Below are 25,493 nucleotides of genomic sequence, written 5' to 3'. Positions count from 1 at the left end.
GGTATGTGAGCAAATCAACAGGCCCCATAACGCACCTTATGCTCAACGGCTAGACTTTGGGTGTGTGGGAGAAGTGTGCTTGGGAACAGTTCACAAACCATCAGAGGCCAATGTCTACAAAACGAATATACTGATGAATGGCAGCACATCCTTTCTCAAACCATGTCTGAATAACATCCACGTGAAGGAAGATTACGTAGACGTGGTGTAACATCACAGCCCACCCTTCCCAACTTGTGAAGAGAACACGAGTCTCACCTTCGGCACAGATAGTCTAGGGCGTTCAGTGTTCAACAGGTCCAAGGATGAAAACAAACCAGCACTGTCCATAGAAGATAAAACCTTTCTGGCCATCATGCATGCAGAGGTTGTACAAAATAAAGAAGACAGCTGGGTGGCTCCTTTACCCTTTCGCTCTCCGAGAAAAAGGCTTCTGAGCAACAGGGAGCAAGCTTTAAAATGTCTCTGCTCACCGTGAAAGACTCTGAAGAAGAAAACAGATATGAAAGATCATTACATCAAGTTCATGCAGAAAATGCTGGACAATGATCAAGCTGAGCCTGCTCCACCTTTAGAGCAAGGTAAAGAACACTGGTACCTGCGTACATTTGTTGTGTACCAGCCACAAAAGCCAGACCAGATACGGATCGTGTTTGATTCAAGTGCTGATTGTGATGGAATGTCTCTCAGATTATGTGCTCCTCAGTGGACCAGATTTGAACAATACTCTGTTAGGAGTTCTGTTGTGGTTCTGAAAAGGACCCAAAGCCCTTATAGCAGATGCGCAGCAAAAATTTTTTGCGTTGTCCAAGAAGACCACAGAGGTTTATCTTCAGTATCTCTGGTATGAAGATAATGATATCAACAAGAATGTGGTTGAGTTCAGAATGAAAGTCAATGTCCTCACACGGACCAGAGAGATGTTAGCAGAATCCAACCTGCGAGAGCACAAAGTGGATTCAACAGCAGTCAGGTAATGGAAGCTTTCCCAGCAGAGGACTGTGCAAAGGATCTGAAGGATTTAGACCTTGGAGTGGTCCCTCTCACACTTCAGAGGAGCCTGGGGCTTTCTTGGGACCTGCAAACTGATAGCTTTACTTACTTCGTTGTCGATTGTCGACACTTTGTATGACCCCTTGGGTTTTGTGGCTCCCATAATTATGCAAGGGAAAACACTAGTTCCGGGAACTGTCATCTGAACAACGAGACTGGGATGCTCCTCTCCCCCCGGAAAAGGAAGCAGAGTCATGGTAGGACTCTTTGAAGGCTCTTGAAGACCTGCAGATACAGAGGTGCTACAGTCCAGGCTTGCTGTCTTCAATGCAGAAAAAAGAAATGTGCATCTTTTCAGATGCCTCCACAGTAGCTATAGGAGCTGTGGCTTAACTGAGGACTGTTGATACTGAGGGACAGTATTACATTGGATTTGTCATAGGGAAGTTGAAATTAGCACCCCATCCTGCCCACACCATTCCACGTCTGGAGCTCTGTGCAGACATGCTTGCTGTTGAAGCATATGAGTTGATCAAAGACGAGATGGATTTGGAAGTAGATGCTGTGAAGTTTTTCATAGACAGTAAGATTGTGCTCGGTTATATACACAACTCCACTAGAAGGTTCTATATGTATGTTTCCGTAACACGGATTAGAGGATCCACACAACCCAACCAGTGGTATTAAGTGCCAACAAATCAAAACCCTGCTGACCATGCCACCAGGTCTATACTAGCAGATCAACTTCAATACAGTAACCGGTTCTCAGGCCCAGACTTCCTGTACTCTGACAAACCAGCTGAGACACCTGAAGCCAATCTCTTCACTCTCATTGAACCTGAAACTGATGATGAGATTTGGCCTAAGGTAACAACACTGACAACCAAGACATCAGAGTCTCAGTTGGGCTCACAACACCTCTACAACTATAACCACAGTTACCAAAATTCATGAACTCAGAATCCACCAACTGGCAGGGAGAGGGAGAAGAGTGAGGAGAGGAAGACCAGGAGCTGCGGTCTCTGATGAGATGAGGGCCACAATTATTGACCATGTGGTGGATCATGCACTCTCTTTGAGAGAGGCCGGTTTAAGGGTGCAGCCAAACTTTCGGCGTTCAACAGTTGCATCAATATTGAGAATCTTCCAGCAAAACAACAGGTGAGACATGCATCTCTCAAGTATTGAACTACATTTTTTTTTACATTTTTTAAATATATTGATTGTTTTGTGTTTTATATTACTGTATGTAGGATTCAAAGGTCGCCTCCTACAGGAGGCAGAGGCCGAATTTTTTCAGATCCCCAGTAAACTGCTCTCATTGATATAGTCATTGCAAACAATGCCATAAAACTGAGAGAAATTCAGGACAGAGTGCTGGCAGACAATGTTATTTTTGCCAATGTGAACATGGTCAGCACAACAACAATTGCCAGAGTCCTTGAAAAACATAAAATAAGGATGAAGCAGTTGTACACAGTACCATTTGAAAGAAATGGAGAACGTGTGAAAGAACTCCATTATCAGTAAGTCCAGGTAAGATGTCTGTTCAATAACCAAACAGAATACATGCATAGCTTTGCATAATGTGCTGTACTAAAACTGTGGATTTACTTTATTTTAGATGGTAATGGAAATGAAGGCCAGACCAACTCCACATATATTCATCTTTGTGGATGAAGCCGGATTCAACCTGGCAAAAACACGATGCAGAGGATGAAACTTCATTGGGCAGCAGGAAACTGTGGATGTCCACAGAGGAGCAAACATTACAATGTGTGCAGCCCTCTCCAACCATGGTTTGCTTTTGTACAAACCTCTCATTGGTCCCTACAATACAGAGAGGCTCATTTCTTTCTCAAGGGCAAGAAACACAACATGGGTTGTTGTGTGGGATAATGTGGCGTTCCACCACTCTGCTGCAGTCACAGCAGGTCTGGAGGAAAAAATCTGACTACAAGAAACCTGAATGTCACAAACTCTCTAAAATCACTTGTATGTGACACTCAGGAACAAACCTGTTTGAGATGGATGAGAGAGGATGTTCCATGAGTAGGACTGATTCATGGCAATAATTTAATTTAATTCAGTGGATCAGGCAAAAACAGACATTATAACTAAAACTAATAGAAAGTTTTCTCTAACACTCAGAATGACACACACTGCAGGAGAGGGGAATAAATAGTCCAAGCGGTTACTCTGGGATCCATCATGTTGGACTGTGACTCACCGAGACAGGACGTCCTGTTGTCACTCAGCATGAATCCCTGAGAACACACACACGAGTAGGATCCAGGTGTGTTCACACACTCTCCTCCAGAGAAACAGAAATCACTCTCCAAACACTCGTTAATGTCTGAGGACACACACACACACACACACACACACACACACACACACACACACACACACACACACATATTTTACAGATTATCTTCATACCAATAATCATCAGTAATTAGGGTAACCTTATTTATTTGAGTTATATATGAGCTGGAGTCATATGTCCAATGGTCACATTAGAGTCGAGTGTTGTTGTACATGATGTTCAGACAGTGAACCTTACTCACCTCTGCACTGTCTCCCAAGGCCGGAGGTTCGATACCCAGGAGGACAGTCACACCTGAACGACCCGACAGTGTTCACACACACTCGCTCAGGCTCGCACGCCCCTGTACTCGCACACTCGTCTATATCTGCAGGAGAGAGGGAAGAGTGTGATTCGGTCCAAAGTCTTTAAATCCGTCGACTCCTCGTCTCACACACACTTAACTTTCTGGATGACGGTTTCACTGCCACCAGTGAAGCTTCAGGTACAGATCAAAAGTGTCAGGTATGAATATATGGTGGTTTAAACATTCATAACAGAAAGAAGATCAACTGATCTCGTTTACATTGTCATGTGTCCTGTCAACAGACTCACACGTCTTTCTGTTTACCTGACTGCAGGGCTGAAGTACTCACTGCGACTTGAGACACTTTCTCAGAGTTGTCTCAAATCTCTGGGTTTTATCTGTACAGGTTTTGTATCAGATCATTTATTTTGTATCTAGATACAAATGAAATCATGAGAGGAAAGAAACTCCCCCAGTGCCCCTCTAACAATAACTCACCACCAAAACAGCTGTGTTTCATTTTTCTTTATTAATTCAACTGATCATTGTTACAGCAAGTGTGTGTGTGTGTGTGTGTGTGTGTGTGTGTGTGTGTGTGCGCGTGCGCACACACACACTCACACACACGGTTTTATGCAGCCTGAGGAGAACCTGCAGAAACTACTCAGGGCTGAAAAAGTACTTTTCCCTTATGATTTATGTTGTTATTTACAGTCCATATTCTCCCAAAAAGGTTAATAAAAAATAAAGGACAGTAGTCTTTGGAGTAAATAAATAAAGTATCAGATACATTTAGGAAATTAGAGATAAATCAGTTAGTTTAATAGAAAATTAATTAAGCTTTCAGTAATTTTTCAAGCAAAAGCAAAACACTGGTTCCAGCTTCTCAAATTTGAAGATTTTATAGCATTTGAAACTGGTTATCTCTGAACAGAACAAGACATTTAAATTCAAGACATTGATCTCTGGGAAACTTAATAATTAATTGATTGTTCCCCAAATCATCTGCACATCAACTGTTAATAAAAATAATTGATGAGATGCAGCCTTATAGGAATTAAAATATGACTTTAAGTACAGTTAGTGCATATAATTTCTGACACCAAATCTAGGTTCTACTGTTCCCAAAATCAGTTTGTGTGTGTGTTTGTGTGTGTGTGTGTGTGTGTGTGTGTGTGTGTATGTGTGTACCTGAACACACTCCATTCACACTGTGGTATCCCTGCTGACAGTCCACACAGCTGTAGGATCCTTCAGTGTTCACACACTGCTGACCAGGACAAGTCTTGCTGTTCTCACACTCATTCACATCTAAAGAGAGAGGGATGAGAGGGATGAGAGAGAGAGAGAGTGTGTGTGTGTGTGTGTGTGTGTGTGTGTGTGTGTGTGTACCTGAACACTGTCTGTTGGTCAGTGTGTATCCCGGCCGACAAGACAAACAGCGGTACGATCCCACTGAGTTCACACACATCTGACCTGGACACTGAGACGGCTCTGCACACTCATCTACATCTGAACACATACATTCAAAACACACACATGTTCATCAGTAAGTGTTACAGAGCTGTAGGTGGATTTTATTTCCACTGGACAGAGCCAGGCTAGCTGAACCCCCCCCAGTCACGAGTCTTTATGCTATGCTAAGCTTTGCTAAACTAAGCTAACCAGCTACTGGCTGTAGCTTCTTGGGTACAGACAGGAGAGTGGAGTCAGTCTCAACTTCTAACTGTTAGGATTACACCTCCCTCACTCTCGTCTCGTTGTTCCTTGTTTTCCTGCTGCTTTCACCTCCCTAATGTGTTTTGTTTGTCCCTGGTCTGTTCTGTGTGTGTGTGTGTGTGTGTGTGTGTGTGTGTGTTTGTGCGTTTGCAGTTCCAACTCCTGCCAGTTCCCATGCACACCTGTTCCTCATCTGCCAATTAACTGCACACCCTGCAGCAGCTTTTAATCCTGGCTCATCTCTTCATTCTCTACCAGATCACTCAGTCACATTGGCCCTCATTTATCAAACGAACGTACGACAGAAAACCGTGCGTACGACCATTTCCACGCAAGCTTCGGCATTTATCAATTTGGACGTGAGCGGAAGCTACGATCAGATCTCACGTCAGGTCTGAGCTCGTGTACGCAAATCTGAGTCTGGATTTGCGGTGCAGCACAGCAAAATCTGGCTGAGTCTGAAAATAATTATTAAACAAACCTCAGCTTTCATTAGCATAAACAGTCACATATTTAGAACAGATCAAAACGGGGGGGGGGGGGGGCACAGGATTCTTTTATTTTTCAAAACAGCTTCGTTGGCGCGCGGCTGCAGGAGGGCGCACTGCAGAGCCAAACTCATCTCCGTTACCCTCTTCCACACAGCGGTTTTATGAGCTCCTGTGACCCCACTCTTCAGACTAAAAGCACATCCTTATTTTGCGCCACCTCGGATGTCAGGATGTCGATCTCCATCTCTGAAAAGTTTCGTTTTTTTGCCAGTAACTCTTCTCTCCATGTTTGACCTTAGTGGGCGGGGCCTCCGAACCAGGAATATTTAAGGGCGTAACATGTTAATGACGATCGAATTCAGCCGCCGCATTTATCAAGACCCGATCATTCGTACGCTGGGATTGGTCAGATACGAATGTTTCATGAATCACACGTGTATCCTATCGTACGACCAATTCTGCGCTCAGATCTGCACTTGTTTTCACGCAAGATTGATAAATGAGGGCCATTGTGTGGTACATACGTCATGGCCAACCTCAGCTCTCGTATCTTTTGCTCTGTGTTTTGTGGACTTCCCCTCTCACACATCTACAAGTTACCCTCAATAATAATCAGCTCAACCTGCTTACAACTGTTTTCACTCTACCTGATCTGTTCTGCTTTGTGGATCCAGAAAAAGAAACACAAAACCTTACAGTAGTGGTTCCCAACCTTTTCCAACTCAAGGCAACTAGAAAATCTCAAAAATGTTGGTGGCCCTCAGCCAACCAGGCTAAATAATGCTAATACGGTCTCAGAGCACTTTTTATTTTAGTCATAATGATCAAACTTTCAGGACTGAACTGGAAGAAGGGGAAGCTCAGTTTTCCTTTTGGTTTGACAGAGGAGAAATCACTTGTAGATTCACCATCTGTCTCTGACTCTTTCCTTTTAAGTCTTCCTGCTGCTAACTAGCTATCCATGTTGATTGTCTAGTTTTTACCATGGATGTGATCTTTTAATGCACAGTCAAACTGAGATAGCAAACAGATATACGATGTGGTCCGGTGACAATAACATAAAAGTTCCTGTCATTGACTTATCACAGTGATCACATACAAGAAGAAAATATATTTAATGCTTTTAAAGATTGTTTTGTTTTAAAACAATTAAATGTAGCCTACATTTTTTAATATAATAATTATAATAATAATAATAATACATTTTATTTAAAGGCCCCTTTCTTGGCACTCAAGGACACCGTACAAAGTTACACAAATTGAGATTAAAAACACATTAAGAAGAAGCAACAATAAAAATGAAATATAAAAATAAAAACAATACAAAAGTGACAGAGCAATTGGCATGAGATGGAAAAGGCAGTTTTAAACAGATGTGCTTTGAGTTGTGATTTGAAATGGGGGAATGAATCGATATTTCTGAGTTGGGGTGGTAGTAGATTCCAGAGACGGGGAGCAGAGCGGCTGAATGCTCTACTCCCCATGGTGGTGAGACGGGTGGAGGGGACAGACAGGTGTGTGGAGGAAGATGATCTGAGGGAGCGGGAGGGAGTGGGAACATGGAGGAGGTCGGACAGATATGGGGGGGCGAGGTTGTGGATGGCCTTAAATGTTAATAGAAGGACTTTGAAATGAATACGGAACTGAACCGGTAGCCAGTGGAGCTGTTGGAGGACAGGAGTGATGTGGTGGATGGAGGGGGTACGATTAATGATACGGGCAGCTGAGTTCTGGACCAATTGAAGTTTATGGAGGGATTTAAGAGGGAGGCCGAAGAGGAGAGAGTTACAGTAATCCAGATGGGAAGTGACATAATAACATCTCTTCACCAAAATTGTACTGTTTTGCAAATGATTTGTCAGCCCACGGCCCAAAGTGTAACCATTGCCTTACACTAACTCGCAGAAAGAAAGAGTTTGTCCCAGAATGTCAGACTTTTCATTTAAAACACACTTTGACTCATTGTCCTAACATTCTTCTGCAGGTGTTTGTCTCTGTGTGATTTTTATGGAGATTAACCAACATGTAAATCTACTGAGGAAGGACTGCACAAATAACAGGATGAGGCTGGTTCAGAGAAGTTACTGAAGTCACAAGGTCAGTTCTGCTGCTCTCGATAAAAATATGTAATAACCTGATCTTAATCAGTTATTTTGTATTTTGTCTCTCATTTAAAATATGTGAATTGTTGACAGGTGCATAATTTCTATTCAGTTGGGTCAAGTTGCATCTAAAAGATTTGTCAAGTATTATCCATATATTACTCTGTTTAAATAGTGATTTAAAAAAACATACAGTTAAAATGTATAAGTAATACTTTTAAAAATGGTTCAGTTCATTATCAAAAGAAAAGCATAATTGGAGAATTAATGACCTGGATGTTTTTGTCTTCCGGTTGACCTCTGTGGGTGTTCACGTGGGGTTACGGGAAAAAAAGAGACGGACGAATGGGCTAGAGAAAAGAGCTGCTTTTGTGGGAGAGTCATTGCCGACGTTTTTTTTGGTTATTGTGGTTTTCATGTTGGACTGTGTAAATCTGGCTACTGAAGAAAAAGCTCAGAGGTGACTTTACCAGAGTTTGGACAGTTTATTTATAACGTGTTTTTCCGGCTACCGAGAGCGTCGAGTTAGCCACGTTAGCTCATCACAGTTGCCGCCGTCGAGGGAGAGCGGTCGGACATCACTTCACCTGCACAGAGGAGAGGAGGAGACGGGTCGGGAATAGCTGCAGCGGCCGTCGCGGACGTTTTGCTGAGGCTGGAGACCATCTGCTTGCTGTCTGCTGCTGTTGGGAGTGTGGAGGCTGCTGCTAATTGTTGCGGGCTGAGCCAGGCCTGACGAGGAGGATTTTTGCGGAGGTGGTAGGAGCTGTTTCATCTCTTCTAATGGAGGTAAACAGTACTGCGTCCTGTTTTTCATGAGCTCCAACATAAAGCGCGCCAACGAACTAATGCAAGCTTGCCAAAAAGACCAGATAATAAACACAGAGTGCACTCAGGTTGTTTAAACTAGCAGACTGAGAAAATAAAATCCCGGGTCAATTTTATTTTGGTTTTCCTTGTTTATTTTCCATACAATGTTTATTATTTTCTAATGTGGAAGATTTATTGTGTCCTTTAATACAAGACTGAGAGACTGAGAAACTGTGTTGTACTATTATTTGTCAATTCATACAGTGAGTATCTGAGTAAGATAATTCATACGTCTTGCAGTAATCTCATTTGGTTGTCAAAGCCAGGGTTATTCCCTCAGCCTCTCATTGAGTATTATAAAAGAGTGAGGATCATTGTTTACCCTAGACATGTTAACTATACAATGAGATGTCCCGTTCGCCACTTAATTGATTATTGGAGATAAAAAGAGGTGAATGCTATAATAAATATATCTGAAAGCGTTCCTCATATCACGAGCCGGTGGCGAAAGGGTTACAAATACAATAATAGCTATTATTATTAATGAACATGTACTTATTTAAATGAACAGGCATGAGGTGTTCATTTAACTTCAATGTAAGTTGACACTGATTATGACTGGCTGCTGCACTGTTTTGTTTATTTATTTATGTAATGAATTTGACTGCATTGCCTTTCTACTTTAATTCTGTTTTTTACTCTTGTGAATCATCAGTTATATTGACACATTTACCTGCTGCAGTCTGACCTGTTGTGGAAGTTTCCTGTGCTCAGACCAGCTCATGTGAATCTGGTCAGTAACTGTCACAATCCACTTTGCTGTTCTCCTGCTGTGGTGGAAATTTCCACTCACTCACCCTCTGGCCACACCTCATCAGCCAAATCTGCCACACCTGGTGTTCCCAGCTGAGTCTCATTAGCCATTACCTAGCCACTTTATAAGCAGCTCTGTTTCATTCACTCAGTGCCAGATTATCTGCGCTTCATGCCTGACCTTCCAGCACTAACCTGTGGACTGACTTCCCGGTACTGACTCGGCTCGCCTCTGATCTTCTCTTCTCGTCTCTGCCCCGGCAAACACTACAGCCTTCCGTTCCTGATCACGAGTTTTGCCTGAGTTTTCTGGTCTCCGTCTGCTTGTGGCTGTGTGGTGTTTCACCACTTCAGTTTTCCCTGTCCTGCTGGTTCGTCGATCCTCTGCCTGTCCCCAACAATCCTTCTGTTGTTCCCTCTGGATTCATCTGCATCGCTGCCTGTCCACCGGTTCTCGACCCTGCTTATATCCTCATCAAGCCTGCCTGCCCCCTTGGTCCAGTGGTAACTCATTCGCCTGCCACTCAGGAACCGCACAGGGACTGATGGGCTTGCGGCAAGGGGACAGGACAGTGGCCGACTACTCCATCGACTTCCGCACCAGATCCAGTCTGAGCAGCTGGAACTCTGCTGCCCTGGTTGACACCTTTCTCCACGGCCTGACTGAGTACATCAAGGATGAGCTGGTCTCTCACGAGGTTCCCTCCACACTTGACGGTGTCATCGAGCTAGCCATCCGGATTGACCTCCGCATCCAGGCTCGCAGAGGAGAGACGACAGGGGGCTTTCCACCGCCAGTCGCCAGCCCAGTTCAGAGGGGGTTCCGCCAGTTCATCTTCCTCACCAGGTCAGCAGATGGTAGAGTCTGAGCCAATGCAGTTGGACCGCACCTCCCTCACCCCTGAGGAATGGGAACGTCGACGCCGCTCCAACCTCTGTATGTACTGCGGGAAGGAAGGCCACTTCGTGTCAACCTGCCCAGCAAAAGGCAAGGCATAGTTGGGGAGATACGGGTGAGCCCAACTACACTACCTCCTCACAACCAAAGAACCTTCCTCTCATGTCTTCTGCTTTCGAACTGCTTCAGGGGGCCAACATCTTCACTAAGCTTGACCTTCGCAACGCTTATCACCTGGTCCGCATCAGAGAGGGAGACGAGTGGAAGACGGCATTCAACACTCCGGCGGGGCATTATGAATACCTTGTAATGCCCTTCGGCCTCACCATCATCCTCATCTTCTCCAAGGCCCGGGAAGAACATGTCCACCACGTCCAGTCTGTGCTCCAGCGCCTCCTTGAGAACTCTCTATTCATTAAGACTGAGAAGTGTGAGTTCCATGCTTCTTCTGTTTCATTCCTGGGGTACATCGTGGCTAAAGGTAACCTCCAGATGGACCCGACTAAGGTTTCCGCAGTCACCTCCTGGCCTGTTCCTGATTCCTGTAAACAACTACAGCGCTTCTTGGGGTTTGCCAACTTCTATCGTCGCTTCATCCGCAACTACAGTTCAGTGGCCGCTCCACTTACCGCCCTCACCAGCTCCAAGGTGCCTTTCCAGTGGCCCCCTGCTGCCGACAAGGCATTCCAGACTCTGAAATCCAGATTTACCTCAGCGCCCATCCTCCAGATACCGGACCCTGATCGCCAGTTTGTGGTGGAGGTGGATGCCTCTGACGTGGGGGTGGGAGCAGTCCTGTCCCAAAGGTCTGACTTTGACCAGAAGCTCCACCCCTGCGCCTTCTTCTCTCGGCGACTGTCTCCTGCTGAGAAAAATTATGACATTGGGAACAGAGAGTTGCTGGCAGTGAAGATGGCCCTAGAAGAGTGGCGGCATTGGTTGGAGGGCGCCAAGGAACCCTTCTTGGTTTGGACTGACCACAAAAACCTTGAATACATCCGCACTGCCAGGCCCGCTGGTCCCTTTTCTTCACCCGCTTCCACTTCACTCTCTCCTATCGTGCAGGGTCCCGCAACGCCAAGCCTGATGCTCTGTCACGGCAGTTACAGAAGAGAGAAGAATCTGCTGAGGGGTGTGCTTCCATCCTTCCTCCTCCCTGTGTCATTGCCACCCTCACCTGGGACATTGAGGAGAGAGTGAGGGCCGCCACCGAGGGTCAGCCTGGTCCCAGTGCCTGTCCACCCAACTACCTGTACGTCCCGGAAGTCCTGAGGTCAGAAGTTCTGCAATGGGCTCACGCCTCCAAGCTCACCTGCCATCCAGGTTCCAACCCGCAACTTTGTCAAGGCTTGCCCCATCTGCAACCAGCACAAGACTTCCCATCAGGCCCCTGCAGGACTTCTTCAACCTCTGCCAGTCCCACATCGACCCTGGTCCCACATCTCCTTGGACTTTGTCACAGGCCTTCCACCCTCCGACGGTAACACAGTCATCCTCACAGTGGTTGACCGCTTCAGTAAGATGGCCCACTTTGTGCCACTGTCCAAGTTACCATCGGCCAAGGAGACTGCTCAACTGGTCCTGTTCCATGTCTTTCATCTTCACGGCCTCCCTGTTGATGTGGTGTCCGACCGCGGTCCTCAGTTCTCCTCCATTTTTTGGAAAGAATTCTGCAGCCAGATGGGGGCCATGGCCAGTCTCTCCTCGGGGTTCCACCCCCAGTCTAATGGGCAGACAGAGCGGATGAATCAGGAGATGGAGACAGCCCTCCGTTGCATGGTGTCCCAGAACCCATCCTCCTGGTCCCAGCAGCTCCTATGGGTGGAGTACGCCCACAACTCCCTCACCAGCTCCGCCACAGGGCTCTCTCCTTTCCAGTGTGTCTATGGCTATCAGCCTCCGCTTTTCCCGGCCTTGGAAAGAGAGGTCTCCTGCCCGTCAGCCCAAGCCTTCGCCCGTCGCTGTCGCAGAACCTGGGCCCAGGCACGCACCACCCTCCAGCGCTCTGTTAGTCGCTATGCTGCCTCGGCCAACTGGCGACGTTCTCCAGCCCCAGTCTACCAGGTTGGCCAGAAGGTGTGTCTCTCCACCCGAGACCTGCCTCTCCGGGTAGAATCCAAGAAGCTGGCACCCAGGTTCGTCGGCCCATTCCCCATCCAGAGGATCATCAGTCCGACGGCGGTGAGACTGAGTCTTCCACGCTCCATGCGCATCCACCCCTCCAGCACGACTACACCATTGAGGGGTCACTGTCCGACGGTTCGCACCTCCTCCCTGCCTGCTCACCCTGAAGAGGATTCCACTGCAGAAGGGCCGTCGGTTAACGAGAACTCCACCAACTCTGACCACTCCAACCATCCAGCTGAGGAGATGGACTGGTCCAGCTCTGAGGAGTTTTGCCCCGGCAAACACTACAGCCTTCCGTTCCTGACCACGAGTTTTGCCTGTGAGTTTTCTGGTCTCCGTCTGCTTGTGGCTGTGTGGTGTTTCACCACTTCAGTTTTCCCTGTCCTGCTGGTTCGTCGATCCTCTGCCTGTCCCCAACAATCCTTCTGTTGTTCCCTCTGGATTCACCTGCATCGCTGCCTGTCCACTGGTTCTCGACCCTGCTTATATCCTCGTCAAGCCTGCCTGCCACCTTGGTCCAGTGGTAACTCATTCACCTGCCACACAGGAGACCTGGGTTCGAGTCCCACCTTAGCGCTTGCTTTTCAAGCTAAATATCAGCGCTGCTGCAAGAACTGTGTATGTTGACCTGCTTTGAGTACAATAAAGACCATTACTTCTTCTACTGAGAGTTTGTGTTGCATTTGGGTCCTGCCACTCCCCGTGACAAGTAACAGCACATCAACCTGAATAAACAGGTTTCTCTATGTACATCACAAATATGATTACCAAGAAAAAATGAAGATGTCTTATAGACCCTGAGTGTCTGAGAGTGAGTTCAGAATCTGGTTGGCAGGTTTGGGTCTTTCTCTTTACCTGTACAGTTGTTGTTGTGGAGCTTGTAACCATGGTGACAGACACAGCGGTAGCTTCCGGCTGTGTTTTCACAGCGACCGTTGGCGCAGGGAGCCTGGCGGCATTCGTCGATGTCTGCAGATAGTCACAACAGCAGAATGATGAGAGAAGCAGCTTGTGACTGTGGACACAATCATTCATCATCATCAGGCAGGAAACAGCTGTCTGACACAGCTTGTTGTCATGTGATTGATGATTCACTGTCACTTCATGAGGTGTCTGATTGTCCTGCGTGAGGATTGAGTGATTCAACACAACACATGTTGTGCAGCTGATTTGATTAGTTGATTGACATTTCATGATCAACATTAAATTAATCAGCAACTATTTTGATAATCAATTTGGTAAAATGGCAAAATGTGATGCTTTCAGAATCTGAAATGTTGGAATTTAAATTTAAATTTAATTATCTTTATATTTTTGCTGTTGCTGGAACAAAACAAGATATTTGATCAGGTCACTGTGGGATACTGTCTTCTGATGTTTCATCCCATGAATGATTGATCAGTTAATTAAGAAAATGAGAGGTACATTAATTGATAATGAAAAAAAACACTTACACATGACAGGTGGGTGTTACCTGTACAGAGCCTGTTGAGTAGTCCATATCCAGGCTGACAGGACGCGCAGCGATACGAACCAGGACTGTTGATACACTCCTGACCTGGACACTGCAGAGGGTCTTCACACTCATCCACATCTGAAACACACACACACACACACAAACACACACACACACACGTTTATACACATTTTTGCCACTGTCAGCTGGATCACTGTGTTAAACTGAGTGGACACTACAGGACTCAGATTTCAGCCAATACTATCTCTACCTCCACTCAGACTACTTCCAGGTCACATCCCTGTTTATCCAGTCATAGAAAATATGAACCATTTCGGTGAAATTTTGTCATAATTGCTGTGAAGTCTTGAGTTATGGCTAAAAGGTGTTTTGTGAGGTCACACTGACCTTGACCTTTGACCATAAACCACCTAAATCTAATCAGTACATCCTTCAGTCCAAGTGAATGTTTGCACATAAAAACAATCAAACTTTAAAAGTACTGTATTCAAAATTTTACAGAAGTATATTAATGTAATTTACTCTAATACACTGTACCTAAGTACAATTTTGAGGTATTTGTACTGTATTTGAGTATTTCTATTTTCTGCTACTTTATATTTCTACTCCACTTCACTTCATACAGAGATATTTTTAATGCTCTAAATTTCTTTGAAATCTTTAATTATTTGAAGATTAAGATTAATAAAACAAAATATCATCAACAAATCAATTACAATGTCTTATTTTAGGTTAAGATAAGACTGTATGGATCTTGGGAGGATTCAGAAGCTGCCCAGCACTTTATCATCTGCAACAATAAAGTGATCAACACATTAATGCATCAATAATCACAATACAATGATATACTGTACTAATATACTGCATGAGATGGACCAAATTGCTATATCATATTATATTATATTATATTATATTGTATTATTGTATTTCTACAGTGTGGTACTGCTACTTTTATCTACCAGGTTTTATTAACAAAACTTCCTTGCAGCAGCAAAAGTCTTTTTACAGAATGATCCCTTTCAATGTGCTATAATATTATGATTGTCATTTTTGATTATTTTTGATGCATTAACTTTTAACTGTCATTTTCATTTTTACATGTAAGGTGCATGATCGCATTGTTTAATCTGTGACAATACATCACATTTTAAAAGTTGTTCATATGTTTTTGAAGTGAAAATTAATTCCAGCTGGCAATGTTAGAGGTATCAGTTAACATCAAAATGAAAAATACTCAAGTAAAGTACAAGTACTTCAAAAGCATTGGCATTGGCTAATTAACATTGGTATCAGTACCACTACCTGGCACTTGGCCTCTCAGCCACTAGCTACTTTGACTATCCTAATTCTAATCATCCTCATTCTAAATCACAATGTGTGCTGTGCAGTCTGCCTATTGTATCTTTGGTTTACTGGTCATTGTGACAATAAATATACTTAATATATATATATATACCTATTTACTTTGACTATCGTAATTTTAGATTCTGTTTTGACTTGAAAGACTTTTTCATCTGGGACAGATAATCAAGTCTATTAGTCTGCATCAGGCTTTAGTGCTACCAATAAATCCTTACCTGTGCAGGTGTTGCCGGTGAGTCTGTAACCAAGGCGACAGACACATCTGTAGCTGCCTGGCATGTTTTCACAGCGCCCGTTCCTGCAGGGGTTCAGCTGACACTCGTCAATGTCTGAGGGCAAGAGAGAGAGAGAGGGAAGGAGAGAGCGAGCTGCTGTTGTTACTGTGTGATGCAGCACAAACAGTCTGAACACATGACAAACCAACAGGAAGTCCACGTCACCTTGACAACCGGTCTGCTGGCTGCTGCTCCTGTATCCGGACGGACACACACATCTGTAGCTTCCCATGGTGTTCACACACTCTCCCACTGAACACACACCTGGAGACTGCACACACTCATTCACATCTACACACACACACACACATACACACACACACACACACACACACACACACACACACACACACACACACACACACACACAAACACTCAGAGTTATTAACAGACATGAACACACACCAGTATGTACAATTATTTATCTCTGTGTGACACTGACACAGCTTTGAAGGACTGTGTTGAACAAATGAGCTCTATATAGATGATACAGTTGCCAAAAAAATTATATTACAATCAATTATAAAATAAAAAAATATTTGTTAATTAGAATTTATGTTAATTTTTTGACACTTTTAACACTTTAAAGAAAATACTTGTTAAGTTCATTTAACTCAAAATAGAAACATAGAAAAATGTTTCAGATGTTTGGAAGAATTTCCTTATCTACCTGGAAACCAGAACCTGTATATGTATCAATATCAATATATAGATATCTGAAAATTATCGGTAAAATATCAGACAAAAATGTGTGAAGTAGCTGCTCGAAATATCAGTAATATAGCTGAAAAATATTAGTGAAATATCTGAAAAAATAAATCAGTAAACTATCCAAATATTATTGTGTATGTGTGTGTGTGTGTGTGTGTGTGTGTGTGTGTGTGTGTGTGTCTCACCTTGGCAGTGTGTGTGCTGAGAGTTGGGCTGGTATCCCTGATAACACACACAGGTGTGTTTCCCACCTGGCTGATCCACACAGCGGCCACGCCCACACACCCCTGGTCTGCTCTCGCACATACCTCGCACTGCTGTTGCAAAAAAAAACAGGAATTAAATTATGATACATTATTCAGATTAGTACAGTTGTCTGTTTGTTAACCTGGGGGGTGGGCTGAGACGTTGTGAGTGTGCAGTAACTGTGTGTGTGTGTGTGTGTGTGTGTGTGTTACTGCTTTACTAACTAAACACTAATGCAGAAGTTGTTTTAACGTATAAACAATTTTAGAAAACAGAACTGAGGACACCCTGGTGGTATGGATCCAGCAGGAGGACCTTCAAACATCTGTCCTTTCTGCTCCAGCTGTGCTTGTGTCTGCTGGTACTCACTCTGGACTCTGGTCGGTCTGCTGGTCGGGCTGACAGGTGGTCTGTTCTGCAGAGGAGGGAGTTCTGCGCTGGTTCTTGAGCCATGCTCGGGGCTCTGTGGCTGGGCCGGAGCGGGGAGCGAGTCCCCTCTGGCTGGTGGATGGTCTGGTCGGGACACAGTGGAGGGACGAGCACCTGCTGAGACCAGAAAATACACAATAAAAACATAACAAAAAAACGTAGGGAAAAAAGTAGTGATAGTTCAATTAATAGGTCAGCTGATTAATAGGTCAGCTGATTCATTCATTCATTCATCTGGTAGTGTGACTCCTACTCCTGCTGTTATCTGCTGCTCTCAGAGCCTCTGTTACCTTGACTCCCGGTGGACGGAGGCTGTGGTCTTGGTTGTTTTGAGAATGATGGAGCAGATTCAGGAAAGCTCTGCTGGGTCCCAGTTCTGCCAGGAGTCTGGGGTTTGACGTGGGTGCCTGTGGTGTCGGTGCTGCCAGGCTGTACTGGTCTGTAGGGGGGAGAGCCAGCGGCCGGGCGGGTCTGAGGCTGAGACGGAGGCTGAGGCGGAGGCCGGGGTTGAGGCTGAGGTAGACTGGGTCTAGTCTGGATACTGCTAGTGCCAGTTGATCCAGCGCTGGAGCCAACACCCGAAGCAGAGTCCAGTAAAGTACTTGCTCCACCAGCTGTCGCTCCAGAGGTCGAAGGTTTCTGCTGAGACCTGGAGGATCCGCTGCTACTGGCACCGGAATCAGGACCTGAGAGGGGGTGGAAGCAGATGAAGTATAGATGAATGGTTTGTGCAGGGGTCCTGAGTAATCAGTTTACAGCTAAGTCTCATAGAAATCCAGTCCAGCAAAGCCTCGACCCTCATCTGAGTCAAACAAGAGTTTTAGAGGCTGGGTCACTGTTTTCAGGGCTCCAGACTTGCTTTGTACATTAGTTGCATCGGACTTTTACTTGTAATGGAGTATATTTACATTACTGTCTTAGTGCTTTTACTTAAGTTAAGAATCTGAATACTTCCTCCACCACTGATCTACATGTGGTGGAGCAACCTCCACTGATGATGTCAGGTCTGTGGTGGGCCTCTAAGGTCAATGGAGAGTTGTAACTAAAATCACTTCCTCGTGGTTACTGAGATAATGTGTCAACAAGAATGGGACAGAAGGACAACCTGAAAACAGTGTGGCCAGCTCTGGCTGTCACTGGCAACAGGCGTAACAAGCACTGAAACTTTTTTGTTGATGAAAAAACAATCAATAATTCTCTTAATTTTGAATTAGCAGTGTGTTTTATGGCTGTGATGTCCCTTGAAGAGGAGCACAGGGCAGAGAAGACTCTCAGGGTCAGAGCCAATCAGAGGCAGAGTGCGGACGCCTGGGAAAAAAATAACACTACACACAGACCGATTAAATGTCAGGCACACTGGTGAAGATGTTTAGGTTCTGGTTGCATTCTGGAGCCCTGGCCTATCATATAAAGTCAATGCAAACTTGGGGGACTCAATGCTGGAACAATTATATGTTTGGGATTTTTGCTTGAAAAACGACTAAAACTCAAAGATATGTTCAGTCCAGACCAAAGTGTTGGAGCGACCCATCAAGATTATCTTTATTATTAATTAATCTAAAGATTATTTTCTTAATTAATAGATTGGTTTATAAAATGTGATAAACTGCCCATCACAGTTTTTTGTGAAGTGATAAGAAAGATATTCACATTATTATGACAGGGGACTAAAGGAAACCAGAAAATATTCACAGTTAAGAAGCAGTTTCTTCAAAAATGATAATGATTAATTTTCCGTTGATCAGAGTAATCGATTAATCAAATAAACCACCGTCACCTTTCAAAGCCACCAGCAAAACAATTCCATGACATGAGAAAGATCAGAACAGGACCTCAGAAACTGAACCCCAGTCTTAAATAAAAACGTGTTAAAACACACAGGTGGTGTTGTTATCGACACACAGTATGTTTCAGGCTGGTATACTGTACACTGTAAGCAATTGCTGTAAATTTACAGCCAATTTTCAACACTAAAATACTGTTTTCATGTTTAACAGTTTAGTACTGTAGTTAGCAATGCATTGTGGGCTTCTTAACTTGGAGCAACAAGACAGAGGCCGTAAACAGTATGCTGATGTTTTAAATTACAGGACACTACAGTATTTTTGGGATATTTTCCAGAAGAGGACGGACAATTTAGTGGACATGTGCTGCATATCATCGGACTTCATCACTGTAGTGTTATGTAGAAATATCGTCACGACGCAGTGTCTATCTTAGTTGACTTTATTCACTCATAACATAACACTGGACTGAGACTCACTGAACTGTACCTGAGCTACTTCTGTTGCGTAGGGATAATACTCCCAGCCTCTTACTGCGTATCACTACCTGTGAACATCACTTACGTATGCTTGCGCTTAACTGCATAAAATAGTACCATTACAATACATCACCCTTACTTTGAGTCTTTTAAGACATGTACAAAATGAACTTTACTGTACTTTCATCTGGATGAATTACTGTGACTCAGTCTAACTCAAGATGCTTGATTGATAACAAAACTAACTCTTGACAAATATGAATTTACATCATCACATCTGTATGCATTAACACTTTTTTTTTTTTTTTTTCTTCTGTGTGGCAGTAAGTTCACCTGAACAGTCTCTGATGAATTTGTCTCTAAACAGAACTCTGCCACTAAGCACAGTATATTATTTAACTACTTCACATACTCTCCATATCTGTCTGGTGGCTTCACAAGTCTACCACTGGAGGTCATGTGTACTGGAGTCACTGGCACAGTGACTGGAGGTGGGTCAGGTGGTGGGTCAGGTGGTGGGTCGGATGCTGGAGCGGGTGAGTGCGGCTCTCCATCACACTCGATGTGATCTTCTCCGCCCTTCTCAGAAGTGTTTGGAGCACTGAGGAGGGGTCTCAGATGACGACGGTTCCTTCGAAGTACTCGTCCGTCTGTTTGGACTAAGTATGACCGTGGTGAGTCACACTGTTTAAGGACAGTGGCTGTCTTTGTCCATCCTTTCTCGCTGTCCAGCTTCACAGCAACACTGAGTCCCGACTGGAGTTCTGGTAGAGGTCTGACATCATGTCTGTTATTGTAGGCATGTCTGTAACCTTGTTTTACTCTCTCATCAACCTGTCTCACGTGCTGGAGATCTGGCCACACGGGCTGTAGCTTGGTTTCCAATGTTGGAACCGTAGTACGGATCTGCCTTCCAAGCATGAGCTGTGCTGGGCTCACGCCTGTAGCCTGTAACGGGGTCGCTCTGTAGATCATGAGGGCTAAAAAGGGATCAGCCTGTCTCAGAATCTTTTTGGCTGTCTGTACGGCCCTTTCTGCCTCTCCATTGGCTTGAGCGTAGTGGGGGCTGGTGGTTATATGTCTGAAATCATACTCCTGAGAGAACTGCATGAAAGCCCTCCCAGAGAATTGGGGACCATTATCAGTGATCAGTTCATTTGGGCAGCCCCATCTAGAGAAGATGTTCTTCAGTTTAGCTCTTGTGGTCTCACTTGACATGTCTTTGAGGTAGGCTATTTCTATGTAACGTGAAAAATAGTCCACAACTACCAAGTAGTGTTGTGTGTTCAGTTCACATATGTCAGCCGCTACTCTTTCCCATGGGCGATTAGGTAGTGGAGTGGTAATCAGGGGTTCTCTTTTCTGAGTGGGTTTGGACTCTTGGCAGTGTTTACAGGTGCTGACTATTTCCTGAATGTCTCTGCTTATTCTGGGCCACCACACACTACACTTAGCTCTTTCTCTGCACTTCACGATGCCTTGGTGTCCATCATGAATCCTTTGCAAAATCTCAGGCCTCATCTTTTCCGGCACTACTATTCTATCGTTGTACAATACTAGGTTGTCTGATACTGTGAGAGAATGTCTGGAGGTGTAGTAGGCTTTTACCTTGTCTGGCACCTTGACTGCGTATTTGGGCCATCCTGACAGCACATAGTGTTGGACCATCTGCAGTTCGGCATCCTCTAGAGTCTGCTGCTTGACCAAGTCCAGTTTAGTGGGTGAGATAGGCCATGATTTGAGAACTGCTTCCTCGTAGGCTTGTATTTCGCTTGTCAGTTCTGCAATTTCTTGTGTAACAGCTGCTTGTGGATGTCTAGAGAGTGTATCTGCTACTACAAGCTCTTTCCCGGGGACATATACAGCTGTGGGGTTGTAACGCATCATACGTAACAATAGTCTCTGACACCTCACAGGAACTGAATGGAGATCTTTGTAATTTATTAGAGGAATCAGGGGTTTGTGATCACTCTGCAGGGTAAAGGAGTCTAAGCCATACAGATATCTGGTGAATTTCTCACAAGCCCAGACTGCTGCAAGACACTCCTTCTCAATTTGAGCATAATGTTGTTCCGCAGTTGTGAGTGTTCTGGAACAAAAACTTACAGGTTTCAGCTGTCCGTCATGCTCTTGTAGCAGGACTCCTCCTAAACCATAACTACTAGCATCTGCGCTTACAATAGTTGGTTTATTAACATCATAGAATGCTAATACAGGGGACTTTGTGACAAGCTGTTTCACCTTCTTGAATGCTTCCTCTTGAGCTGCGGTCCACGACCATGCTGCATCATTTTTTAGTAGGTCATTGAGGGGTTTGGTAACCTCAGACAGGTTTGGGAGATACCTGCCTAAGTAATGGATCATTCCAAGGATCCTCCTCAGGTCAGTGACGTTACTTGGTGTTTCAAGCTCAGTGATGGCTTTGACTTTTGCCATGTCTGGTTGGATACCATGTTCATCAATGCGATGTCCAAGATAGATAAGTTGTTGCTGGCGTAGGAGACATTTCTCATGGTTTAATCTTAAACCTGCTTTCTTGAGAGTGTCTAGGGTTTTCTGAAGTCTCACTTCATGCTCGTCTGTTGTGTCAGAGTAAATGAGGATATCGTCCATGTAAATGGCCACGCCTTCATGGTCCTGCAAGAGCTCTGTCATTTCACGCTGAAAGATTTCAGGTGCACTTGTGATTCCAAATGGCAGTCTATTGAAGTAGAACCTACCAAAAGGAGTAATGAATGTCGTTAGTTTGGCACTCTCGCTATCTAACGGTATCTGCCAGAAGCCACTGGCTGCATCTAAAAGGGAGAACACCTTGGCACCGGCGAGTTTTGGCAGGATATCATCGATGGTGGGTAGGACATATCTTTCCCTTTTCACAGCTTTGTTCAACATTTTTAAATCAACACACAATCTTGGCTGGTCTTTGTTTTTCTTGGGTACAGGAACCATTGGAGCACACCACTCCGTCGGCTCTTTGATAGGTTGAATAACACCGGTCTTTACCATGCGGTCTAGCTCCTGTCGTACTTTCGGCAGCATAGGCACCGACACACGTCTGGCAGTTGACACGCTGTAGGGGACTGCATCCTCTTTTAGTGTGATTTTGATGGGCTTTATTTTCAGTTTTCCCACTTCATCTGGGCAAGAGTCTTTCAGCTGTACAGTAGAGTTAATCTCCTCTATGCGCTTAATTAAGCCCATTGCACTAGCAACATTGCGACTCAGTAAGTGGCTATGTGAACCTCTTGTCACATTCACTTTGAACCTGAATCTTTTCTCTTTTCTTATTGTAGTTGCTACAAAGTGACCTAAACAGTTCAGTTTACCACCTGGGCTGTCAAGTTTGTTCACTGTTTTCTTAAGTTTTGGCTTATTCTGTAGCTGATTAAATGTCTCTTCTGGTATGACACTTGTATCTGCTCCTGAATCAATCTTAAAGTCTATTTCAATACCTTGTATTGGCAGTTTCACTGTCCATGCATTGCTTGAATCCTCCACGTCTGTGATTTCTCCAAGGAAGTGTACTTGGCTCCGTGCACTTTCCTCTTCGGGTGCAGTTACCTCGTTAACCACACGGGAGCGACAAACGACTGCAAAATGTCCCAGTTTCTTGCAGTTGCGGCATTCAGCATTACGTGCTGCACACTTATCCTCTCTAGCATGCACACGACCACATCTAGAGCATTTGTGTCCTTTGTTTACGTGTTGTGCTTGTTTCGCCTTGGCCTCTTTATTGAATCCATGACCGTTATTGTGCCTCTGTTTATCTCTGGGTGGCGGACGCTTGTATGCTACTTCACTGACTTGTGCACAGTTAGCATTAGCCCCTTGCTCACTGACGTGCTGTTTGACTTGCTCTGACTGTCTCACTAGCTCTACCGCTTTATTGAGCGTCAGGTCAGGTATCAGCTGTAGCTTTTCTGATAGCCTTTTGTCTAATATCCCAATGACCAACCTGTCACGGATATTTTCATCCTTGGCTTCAGCAAATGCGCAGGTGTCTGCTAGCTCGTGCAGGCTCCTGATATATCCCTCCGCCGTTTCCCCAGCATGTTGAGTGCGCTGATGGAAACGAGCTCTTTCGTGAATAGTATTCACCTTTGGCACGAAGTAGCTTTCCAGTTTCTCCATCACAGTTTCATAATCATTCTGATCTTCCTCATCGGAAAATGTGAAAGTCTTATAAACGTGCTCTGCCTCCTTCCCAAGCGAGTAGAGCAGTCTACAGACCTGTACTTCTGCGTCTTCTTTGTTGAGTTTCGTTGCTATTCTGTAGCGGTGAAAACGTTGGCGCCACTCCGGCCATTGTTCTGGCCGCGAGAAGTCAAAACTCTCCGGAGGTGGGAATTTCGCCATTTCAGACAACTTCTGACACCATGTAGTGTTATGTAGAAATATCGTCACGACGCAGTGTCTATCTTAGTTGACTTTATTCACTCATAACATAACACTGGACTGAGACTCACTGAACTGTACCTGAGCTACTTCTGTTGCGTAGGGATAATACTCCCAGCCTCTTACTGCGTATCACTACCTGTGAACATCACTTACGTATGCTTGCGCTTAACTGCATAAAATAGTACCATTACAATACAATCACCATCATTCCGGTCTTGCATCTACAAAATTAAACGGTAAATGAATTAAAATTTTATTTTCTTTGCCTGTGTGGGTGCTATCTTATTGATATTGCCAAGAATGTTTGATATAACGCTCAGGAGTTTGTGTCGTTATACAGTGATGCTTAGATTTGAATAGGCTAGCCGAAACAATATTAGGACTTTGTTTTTTGTTGTTGTTGTTTAATCTTGGTCTGCATCCGAGGAGCAGCACCTGTTAAGGAGAGGCCAACATTATATCTTGCCCGGTGGTTAACGATTTATTTCAACCAAACCATAGGATTTTTGGAACATCGCCTAGAGATAGTTTTGGTGAGTTTTATTTTGTTTGTGTCGACTTTTAATGAAGTGTGTTTTAGAATGAGCTAACGGAATCAAGCTAGTTCGGTGAAAGAGACACTCAAGGCTTATATGGTTGTATTTTTCCGTTTAAAACGGAAAATTGCTGTGAAAATATTGACTTTCTGTACTCTTTGTAAATGCATTTTGTTTATTTCTCTGTCACTGTGCGCTTCACATATCCTAACGTTAGTTCTCCCAACTCTGTATATGATTTGTCAAACCGTTTTGCATCAGCTGTGGCTTTTCTTTCATAATCTTAACATTGCAACTCAGTTAAGGTTAAACATTTCAGCGTTAAGACTGATACGGTGGCACTAAAAAGCAGCCGGAAATGATCTTCCTGCTTGACATATAAAGCAATTGTCTATAGCCCTGAGAATAATGAAGTTCTAATATTGATTGCATTTAAGACTGATATTTTAGGAAACTGCGAAATTGAGTTATTGTTTTATCTACTGTGCCTGTCTACAGTAAACTGTGAGATGTTAAAGTAACAAGTTAAACAGAATATTATTGTAATTTCCAAATAATCATAAAAATATGCTGCATTTTTTTTTTTTTTACTGTATTCGACTGAAATCATTTAACAGTTTGAATACAGAAATATACTGTATTTCTGGTTTACAGACTACTACTGTAAAGTCAATTTACAGTATGAATACCGTAAAATTACAGTATATTGCTGGCGTCCCTGCTGCCAGCTCTTTACTGTTATTTTACAGGAACATTATTTACAGTGTAGCTACCCTGGTTCTCCTGGTTCTCCTGGCTGCCGTGGGGTACCAGTGGGGCTCCTCGTCCCCCCAGCTGTTGGGTTACTCTCTGGTTGAACTGCAGGGCTGAAGCTGAGTAATGATAACCAGGACCGGCTGGACAGATCTCCTTAAAGGCCACTGCAGGCAGAGACAGAGGGAGAAGTGATAACGCATCTCAGTTAATATAGAAAGAGTCATCACCTGAAACAGAGACAGAACCAGAGCCTTCATGTCCGGATTTATAGAAACTCACTCATTTCGTCTACAGCACGGAGGGCGATTATAATTAACTCTTGTCTGGTTTTCAGTTAAACCACTGCAGCACAAGAACCAGGAAGACTAAACTCACTATTCCTGTTCTTCCAGTTAGCTACAGAATACTGTAAATTCTCCTTTGAAAGCTGGTACTCAGATAACAGCCCTTGAACAAATAAGAGGCTAAAAAA

General features: G+C 44.2%; 1 protein-coding gene across 9 annotated transcripts in view; it reads right to left on the bottom strand.

Annotated features, from left to right (window-relative positions):
- The window catches only part of LOC130167390 (latent-transforming growth factor beta-binding protein 4-like), a 128,226-nt gene that overhangs the window by 29,818 nt on the left and 72,915 nt on the right, over positions 1-25,493 (bottom strand). For 6 of the 9 annotated variants that reach the window (XM_056373539.1, XM_056373532.1, XM_056373530.1 and 3 more), the window contains 12 exons: positions 25,039-25,185; positions 17,359-17,754; positions 17,009-17,185; positions 16,579-16,710; positions 15,848-15,973; positions 15,623-15,736; positions 14,043-14,162; positions 13,424-13,537; positions 5,001-5,120; positions 4,800-4,919; positions 3,564-3,689; positions 3,224-3,349 (listed from right to left, as the gene is read on the bottom strand). In XM_056373539.1, coding sequence (XP_056229514.1) covers positions 3,224-3,349; positions 3,564-3,689; positions 4,800-4,919; positions 5,001-5,120; positions 13,424-13,537; positions 14,043-14,162; positions 15,623-15,736; positions 15,848-15,973; positions 16,579-16,710; positions 17,009-17,185; positions 17,359-17,754; positions 25,039-25,185 — 1,818 coding nt within the window. The remainder of the gene's footprint in view (positions 1-3,223; positions 3,350-3,563; positions 3,690-4,799; positions 4,920-5,000; positions 5,121-13,423; positions 13,538-14,042; positions 14,163-15,622; positions 15,737-15,847; positions 15,974-16,578; positions 16,711-17,008; positions 17,186-17,358; positions 17,755-25,038; positions 25,186-25,493) is intronic. The other 3 variants (XM_056373534.1, XM_056373533.1, XM_056373535.1) reach the window with 3 other exon arrangements.

The sequence above is a fragment of the Seriola aureovittata genome, chromosome 4 (genome assembly GCF_021018895.1).
Source record: "Seriola aureovittata isolate HTS-2021-v1 ecotype China chromosome 4, ASM2101889v1, whole genome shotgun sequence".
In the NCBI taxonomy this organism is placed as follows: domain Eukaryota; kingdom Metazoa; phylum Chordata; class Actinopteri; order Carangiformes; family Carangidae; genus Seriola; species Seriola aureovittata.
Note: the sequence above shows the minus strand (reverse complement) of the source record. Positions and strands in the feature narration are given on the sequence as shown.